Here is an 8,810-nt window from a genome sequence, read left to right as displayed (position 1 = left end):
CCCCGCCAGGGGCAGAGCCCCCGCCCTCCAATCAGAGGCCTGGCTGAGCACAGTGGGTGGGGCTCGGCCAGGCTCGAGCGCGTCCCGGGGCAGGCGCGGCCTGCGAGACCCGCGCTAGCGCCCTTCGAGGGAGCAGACCCTTTTCAGGGCGCAGGTGACTCTCTCGGCGCCCGAGGTAAACGTTCACTCGGTTTCTCGACGGGGCCTTGTGGGAGCCGAGGGGCACGAGGACGCGGTCGGGCTCGGGCTTGGGAGAGCCCCGCTGGGATTCCTTCCTGCGCTCCGTGCTCAGGCATTGTTCCGGTCGCCTCTGGGTCCTGTGTCGCGAGGATGCGTAAAGCGTGGCGGACGGATGGCGCTCGGGGTCACACCGCGCCGGCGCAGCGGCGCGGACGGGTCGGGCTGAGGGACACGCAGCACTGCCTCGCGCCGCACCGAGGAAAGAGGGAGGGAAACTCCGGACCAAAGACAAAGGGGGGGGGGAGCCGAGTCGGGAACATCCGGGTCATTTGCTGCCGCTTCAATCCGGGACACGCGCGGCTGCTGCGGCCGATCACGGTGAGGCCTGGCCGGGCGAGGGGCCTGGCACGGCGGGGCCTGGCGCGGCGTGCAGGCGGCCCGGGCCCTGGGAGAGCGGGGCCTGGGCTGGCGCTCGCCGCCTGCGGCGCGAAGGGGCGGGCCAGCGGCGGGGCGTGTGGGCCTGGCGGTTCCTGCCGCGGCCGCGCGGCCTGGCCCGCCAGCGCGTCGTTGCCCGCCTGAGGCGGGCTCCGCGTCTCCCGCGGCCCGCCCCCGGAGGTCCTGGTTCGCCGCGGGCGCAGTTCACCGAGGAGGTCCGGGCACCGCCGGGCTCTGTGCGAAGTGGTCCCCGCCCCGAGGAGTGCTTGCCCGGGAGCCGGCGGGCGGGCGCCGGGGTGCCCTGTGCAGGCCTCGGAGGCTGACCCGGCCCCCGCGCAGGGCCCGCGGGAGCAGCGGCCTTCGGCGGAGGCGGGCGGTGCTGGGCCCTGCCGCGGCTGCTCCGGGCGAAGCTGCTCGGCCGGTCAGGCATCGAGAGCTGTTGCCGCGCGGCTCCTTTTGTTGTTCTCCTCGCGACTCTGGTAGCTGTTCGGCTTAGTGCCGCCTCTTCCACCTTTTCCGTGCCCCAGGCGGGAGGAGACTTTCTGTTCCGGTCGGGACTTAGCCTGCTCTGATTAAATCTCAGCCCCCTTGGCTTTCTCCACCCTTCCGAAAAGTAAAGTTTGTATAGTTTGGGGGCAGACTACGCCGATTGATAATGTCTTCCTCTGTCAGTATTTAACCTGCAAAGTAAAAATGTGAGGCTAGCGATCTTAACGGTTTTTTTCTTTTTTTTCTTTTTTTTTTTTCTTTGCTGTTTGGAATTAATAAGAGCTGTTGAAAGCTCTTCAGACTTAAAGAGCATGTTGTTGATGTATTTAGAGACTTGTCACGGGTCAGAATTGTGGGTGCGATTGCCGTTCCGGTGGCATGTGAAAGCTTCTTTGCAAGACTTGCCTTTTGTGTTTGGAAGTAGGTTCCATCCTCCCCCCCATCAGAGGGTATAGATGGGTAAGATGATTTGTAATAGAACACAAAGTTTGTGCCTGTGATGAGTGTGTTGGATTTGCTTTGTCCTTTTTTCCAAAATAGGTAGTAGTAACAGCGGCAGAGGCAAACTGCTGAGTAAATTTGGAAGTTTCTGTTAATTTTCTAATGAGTTGATAGCAGTAAAAGGGACATTGCTACCTCTTAATGCCAGGGTGTGCTTGGGGGAATTAAACCCAAACACAACGTGAAGACTGGTCTCTTAGGCACAATTGTGTGGCCCCTGCAAGGTAGGGTTGATATACTTCCTCTGGTGTGAAAGTTTGTGTTCTTTCCAGTGATGTAGCACGTAAATGTGTTGGGACTTAGATTCTGTTAATCAGCAGTAAATTTCTCAGGTGAAGAAAACAAATTAGATGTGATATTTAAAAAAAAAAATTCCTAAGAACTGGGGTGTTCGGGGTTTTTTTGTTTTGTGTGTGGTTTTGGTGGTGTCTGTGGTGTTTGTGTTTTGTTTTGGTTTTGGGTTTTTTTGGTGGTTTTCTTTAATTTAACTATTTCAGGTTAATAGACATATCTTGCACTTGCAAGGTATTTCAAAAGCTTACAAGAGCTAAACTTAACTTATAGATATTTGGGCAAACTACTATTCCAAAGGAGAGAGGAAAAAAACCCCAACAACCAAACAAACCATGCACATAAATTATTGAAGAAGATAAAAGTAGCAGTGAGAATATCGCATCTTCAGGTTTAATACCCACTTAGTATCTCACTCCTTCCTGCTACTCCATAATTTCTGAGACCAAAATATATACTGAGATGATCAATCTCTGTTTGTCCTATCTCAAGCTCCAGCAGGACTAAAGTTAAATTCTTTTACTGAAGACCTGCTAGAGAGTGTATATTGGCAATTTGTCAATAGATTGACTTACTTTTGAGGGGATGCTTACCTAACAGGATCTTAATTTTTGAAACGGGCTTTCAGTCGTCTTCGTCGCTAATCTCTACTTGGTAGTAGTTTGTGATGAGGTTTTAGATGCTTGTCTGCACTCATCAGGGTAACTGAAGCCTGTGGTCTCTCATATACGCTGAAATTTTGGGTGTAGCTTGTCAGTGCTTAACTAAGTCAAATGCCTCAAGATTTGAAAAGGTATTTATAAAACATAAGAAAATCTTTAATTTACTGGGGCACAGTATAGTGCATAACCAGTTGCAAAAGCAATCAGGATACAGAGCCTGAAAACTTAGGGGTTTTCTGTTGAAAAGTTATTTGATTGGCAATGTTTTGTAGGACATATGTCATTTATATGCCCTCTGAGAAGTTGGCATTTCCCTTGAGGTGCATGTAGTTAATTGGCTGTTAGCCACAGGAAATAAAATTCGTGTATTTGAAAGCATCCTGTAATATGTTTCTTGGCAGAAAAGGTAGCTGAGCTGCTAAACTACCTAAGAATATTTGAGTGGTTTATAAGCACAAAAAATTTTCTCAAATTATTATGGGAAGGTTGGTATTATTACAGTGGACCACCAGCTACTAACAGCACAACTGAAATTCTGCCATATATTCAGTAGCTCATTTACATCTGTTGCAAGGGCATGGGCTCACAAAATATTTAAAATTACTCCCTGTATAATTTGGTTAAGGGAGAGTCTTTTTGTTCTGATGGTATCTTTTCAGTGGCTCCACATCTCCTGCATATGGTAGATCTGAAGTGGTATGTACAGTTCATGTAGACTAAGTCCTTCAAATCTTCAGACATACAACCAAGATACAGATGGATGTGTTGGGAATACTAGAGGAATATTGGACTGAATATAGTCTTTGTGTGTGTGTGTTTACTGAGTGTTAGTGGTCCCTCTACTCTGCTCTTGTGAGACCCCACCTGCAGTACTGCATTCAGCTCTGGGGCCCCCAGCATAAGAAGGACACGGACCTGTTGGAGCGGGTCCAGAGGAGGCTGCAAAGATGATCAGGGGGCTGGAGCACCTCCCCTATGAGGAAAGGCTGAGAGAGTTGGGGTTGTTTAGCCTGGAGAAGAGAAGGCTCCAGTGAGACCTTATAGCAGCCTTCCAGTACCTAAAGGGGGCCTACAGGAAAGGTGGGGAAGGACTTTTTACAAGGGCATGTAGTGATAGGACAAGGGGTAATAGCTTTAAACCGAAAGAGGGTAGATTTAGATTAGATGTAAGGAAGAAGTTCTTTACTGCGAGGGTGGTGTGACACTGGAAGAGGTTGCCCAGAGAAGTTGTGGATGCCCCATCCCTGGAAGTGTTCAAGGCCAGGTTGCATGGGGCTTTGAGCAACCTGGTCTAGTAGAAGGTGTCCCTGCCCATGGCAGGGTGGTTGGAACTAGATGATCTTTAAGGTCCCTTCCAACCCAAACCATTCTGTGATTCTGTGATTTAAGAAGCTTGATCTGACATGAATTTAATTGCTAGTTTGGAGTTGAAATTATGGATTATGGCCATCCATGCAAAACTGATTTTGAAAAAACGCTAGAAGGAGGGATTTGAAATACTGGCTGTCCTAGGAACTGCATAAAACTCTTAATCTGGTCCTTTTAAAGACTTCTAGTTAAGGTGTCTGCACTGCTAAGCCACTTTGATGATGTGTAAATATTTAAATTGGAAGCATACTGTCTTCTAATCTTTAAAGGGTATAGCAGATGAACATGAGATGAACATATCTACATATCCTACATGGAATAGGTCAGTTCCTCGTACATATTTTCAGCATGAACATCATGCTAAAGCGCATAGTGTGAAATTTTTAAAACATGCATCTTTGTGAGCTACAATTCCTATGGTTATAGTAGTAGACTGCAATACTCTTACAAGTAACCTACATATTAATAGAATGTGAATTTGCATAGTTCTTAACCAGTGTTTAAGTGTTTGTTTTAACAGAGTGGTAACACTCCTTTCATTAATTCTGTGACCTTGTTTAGTGGAAGAATTCTACTCTCCTGGCTGTCATAAAGGCTTGTTGGCTATGTGTGGAGTTGCGAACAAATTGGCCTGACTTCCCCAACTGCCAAGTATCAGCTCTTATTTAAAATGGGTAGAAGTGCAGTAGGGAAGAGGATTAAAAGCCTTCACTGGACTTTGTTTTGACCATGTGGCTAATGAAGCCCTGAGTTTAGATACAGTTTGACAATGAAAAATAAACTCTCACTTTGACTACTGTTCTGGGTGAATGGAGAATCCTCCTCTGAATTTCAAAGCACCATTCTGTTGGCAACCATTGCGTCTAGAACTGTTCTTGCATCATACGCAGTAGTGGCCTGTGCTGTACGTGTTTCTTCTGCAGTCTCAGACACCCCGCTTGGCTGTTACTAAGGCAGTGAAGGTGCAGAAAGATCATTCTGTTTATAGCGGAATTGAAAACCTGTCTTGTGGAACGAGTGGGTCAGTGGCTCTTCCTTTGCTCAGTTCTGTATTGCTGTCTGTTCCTGCTGCTGTCTAGAAGTTGTATAGTGGCACCACTGCAAAACTGAGGTGATTTTGTTAAGTTCTGTGCCCGTGTTGCTTTTGTGTAGAATACTGGCTTTCAACGGGAATTTACAGTCTGAAAATAACATTTCTTATTCCCCTGTTTGCCAGAAACAGGAGCAGTACAGGTGTTTGCCTACAGAAGAAAGCCATACCTTTTGTGTTGTAGTAAGGAGATCGATGTGTGTTTATCAGTTGCACAAGTAAGAAGTCTGCGTACTTTTCCCATTACTAATAGCGTTTCAGTTGTCAAGCTGCTGTCAAAGTTGTTTCTAAGATGTGGTTCAAATATAAAACACAAGTTGGGGATAGTATTTTGTAGGTCAAGTCCTGTAACTAAGAGGTTGTTGACAAGGGCAAACTTGATGTTATTCCTGAATGTTAACTTCTGCAGGGTGTGCAAAAATGTGTGTCTTGGCTATAGTAGTGGAAATCAGAGGCCAGAATATTTCCTGAGTGAGCAGGGCTTATAAACAGATAATATAATGTGTTGTTCACACTGTAAGTAAAAGTTTATACTAAAAGCAATTATTTTTCTTTTAGAGGGACTCTGAATATGTCTGGCATAGCTCTTAGCAGACTTGCACAGGAGAGAAAAGCCTGGAGAAAAGATCATCCATTTGTAAGTATGAGAACTGTCAAATTTCTGATTGCAGTTATTTTGGTGTTGTGATGATGATTTTTTTCTTCTTTACCCTGATGTGATTTTTTTTTAAATTAAATTAATTTTTTTAAATAAAAAAGCTGCGTAAAACTATGTAGTGTAAAAAGAGATAACTCCGTGTAAAGATAAAGTATGTCATGAAGAATTCTAAGTACATCTTCTGAAATCCTTACCGTTTGGCTTTTTGCCTTAATTCAGGGATTTGTAGCAGTACCTACAAAAAATCCAGATGGCACAATGAATCTAATGAACTGGGAGTGTGCTATTCCGGGAAAGAAAGGGGTAAGACTTACTGTTGTCCTAACATCTCACTTATGGTGAAAAGTAACATAAACCTGCACGTGCATTACACTGACAACTGAGAGTATGACTTACATGTACTTTAATAGAAATGCTTGGATCCTGCTGCTACTTTAGAATCTAGGTGTAGTGGGCTAGCAATGATACTGGACAAAATACACCATGAGCCTGTTCAACTGTTGTCACTGACCACCTTAAGAATAAAAGTTTTCAGAGGAGTGTATGAGAATCCTGCATTGAGCAAACTTGAGATTGTCTTCTACTTCATGCCAGGGTTTATTGTGACTTTTGTTCTTACTAAATGCTGGTTTAAGCCCTAAAGCTTGAAAATTAATACTACCAAAATGTTGCCTCTGCTGGTTAACTGCCAGTACCTTTTTTTTTTTTCCACTAAATAGTGAGACCCTGCAGTCCTAGAGAAGTGCTGTAGCGCTGGTTTTAAGTTCTTAGATTTAATGGAAGAAAATTCTATGCTATCAACATGGAATCTCATTGCCTTCCATTTTATGGAATTTTCCCTTTTTGTATTAGGGAAAGAAGAATAGAACTCTCTAACATTGTTTCTTTTTATCTGATATTACTTGTGCTTCTGTGTCCCTTTCCTTAAAATAACAAGGGAAAGGAAAAAGTCTGTAGAGACCAGAATTGTTTATTTTTATCAGCTTGATCTGGTTCTAGGGGACAGGACAAATGCAAACTTTCAAGTGGAAATAATCATTAATGCACGAAACTTTGATTTTGTACACTGCCATTATAACACCTCATTCTGAGCCGACTCTTCTTTCTATTTTTCAAGATGTTACTTAGCATGTAGAGATTATTCTTGAATCTATTGGATGCTGTTGTTTCTTCTGAGATACTACTATTAATTACTTGGTGGTTTTCATTCTTTTGGGTCTTCAGCGTTTTGCATTGGATGTGGGACTTCTTTTGTTGCTTTGCCTGTTCTACTGCCTCTTGCCAACTTGCTTAAGTCCCGTTAAGATCTTGTTTCTTAGATTCTGAGAAGACAAGGTGTGTAGGCAAAACCTGCACATTCTGTACTACTACCTCAGTTTAACGCTGAATATGGCATTGCTGTTACGGTTATAACTTAGCTCAGTATTTTAGTAGTTGTCTGCACAGCTCAAGGTAGTTCTTAAAGAAGCACCTAAAAATAATTTAACTGTGTAAGGGAAAACTCATCCCCTCGTGTTCTGCCAAAATAAGATTATCCCTCATAATAGCCAGTTATGTACCATTTCAAGATGTCGCCTTTAAATACTTACATAAAATCTTCAGGCCATACAAAATCTTCATGTTACTGCTTTAAAGTTTTGTAAACCACAAAATCAAGCAAACAAGACCCTTAAAGCCAGCTTCTTGCCTCCTAGAAAACTTATCACACCAGGAAAAGATCAGTTATGCTCATGTGATTCCTGGTAGAGATTTATCTAAAAAATCAGGGTTTTTACTCGAGTAAAAATGCTGTGTCTTTAACAAGAAGCAGCATGTCTGGCTCGTGTCTACCCGACAAACCAGTTGCCCTCTATTGCCTTTGTGTTTGGAGGCATGCTGTACTACAGCTGCTTCCTGTGAAACAGATGAGTAGTTGAAAACACCAAAATGCTTTCTTGTCAGCCAGATCCAAAATTGAAGTAAAGTCGTGTTAGTCCTGGGTTGGATATCTCCATTCACTTTTTTGACAGCAAATCACTTATTAACTACGTAGAATTTGACTCAATATCTGCAACCCATCCAGTAACGCAATACAGTCTTGACGATACTGCTGTCAAACTATTATCTTAGTAAGGCTTTTGAGTGTCTGCTGTCTTTGATCCGTAAGGTATGTTGCTCTATCAGAAAGACAGTAAAAACTTTTTGTTGATTGTTCTGGTGTTCTACTCAAAGAAATTCTTAAAAGCTATTTGTCTTCACCTATGACTGGAAGCAAACAAAATAGGAAAAGTTTATTCTGTCAAAAGGCTCCTCTCTTCTAAAAATGGACACGTCTCTTCCGAGAAGGTATGGAGAATAGATATTTCTAGTTGTTGACAACTGACTACAGCTGTTAAGAACAAGTTCTTTAAGTGCACTATAGCAAATGTAATGAAACTCATTTGCTTTTTAAAACAATGTTATCTTAGTATTCCGTAGCACATTTTTTTTCCTATTCTAGCTTGAGACTGCACAATAAATACCAGTGACAATGGAGTGCTGCTGCTTTTTGGGGGTGGGGGTTTTTTGGTGGGTTTTTTTTTCCTTTTTTTCTTTTTCCTTCTGCTAAAAAAAGTCACATAATTCAGGTAGGAAAGAATTAGGGATTTCCTCCTAAGGTGGTCTTCAAACATACCTGTCTGTCCCTGAGGATAACATTTATGTTGATAAGGTGTGAGACCATCTTTACTCCAGTTTGTTTTAAAGAATGAACCCAGCACTTATTTTCATTGCAGTGTTTCCATAGCAAGGGCAAGTTACAGAGAAGTGGTCTGAATTTTACATATATAATAAACTTTTCTGTATTTCTACACTTGCCAGAAATCAGTTTGTCAGAAGATGGGCTTTTTTCCTTATTTTGAAGTAAGATGACAAGGAAGTATATATTTGAGACAGGCTTTTTGTGCTTTGCTAGATGTTTTCCTGTGTTTATATGACCCTTCTGCGTAGTGCTGTCTTATTTGGTCTGCTCTGTAGCATGGGAGCTGCTCTTATCAGTGCTCTTCCCAGTTTCTGATGGGGATAAAAAGCATCTTAGAATTTGTTACACAAAAAGATGGAACGTGTGAGACTACCTGCTACCAAATCCAGACAGCGTTAGTTTAGACTAGTGAATCTC

General features: G+C 43.5%; 1 protein-coding gene across 5 annotated transcripts in view; it reads left to right on the top strand.

The window, feature by feature from the left end:
- The first annotated feature begins 31 nt into the window (after positions 1 to 31).
- UBE2I (ubiquitin conjugating enzyme E2 I) overlaps positions 32 to 8,810 on the top strand; it is a 19,388-nt gene continuing 10,609 nt past the window's right edge. For 3 of the 5 annotated variants that reach the window (XM_052772678.1, XM_052772680.1, XM_052772679.1), the window contains exons 1-2: positions 5,575 to 5,653; positions 5,894 to 5,977. In XM_052772678.1, the coding sequence (XP_052628638.1) occupies positions 5,588 to 5,653; positions 5,894 to 5,977 (150 nt within the window). In that variant the 5' untranslated portion in view covers positions 5,575 to 5,587. Of the gene's footprint in view, positions 176 to 369; positions 559 to 5,574; positions 5,654 to 5,893; positions 5,978 to 8,810 lie in introns of those variants that run through there. The other 2 variants (XM_052772681.1, XM_052772682.1) reach the window with 2 other exon arrangements.

This window comes from Harpia harpyja, chromosome 21 (genome assembly GCF_026419915.1).
Source record: "Harpia harpyja isolate bHarHar1 chromosome 21, bHarHar1 primary haplotype, whole genome shotgun sequence".
NCBI classification, from domain to species: domain Eukaryota; kingdom Metazoa; phylum Chordata; class Aves; order Accipitriformes; family Accipitridae; genus Harpia; species Harpia harpyja.
This window is presented reverse-complemented; position numbering and strand designations above follow the sequence as displayed.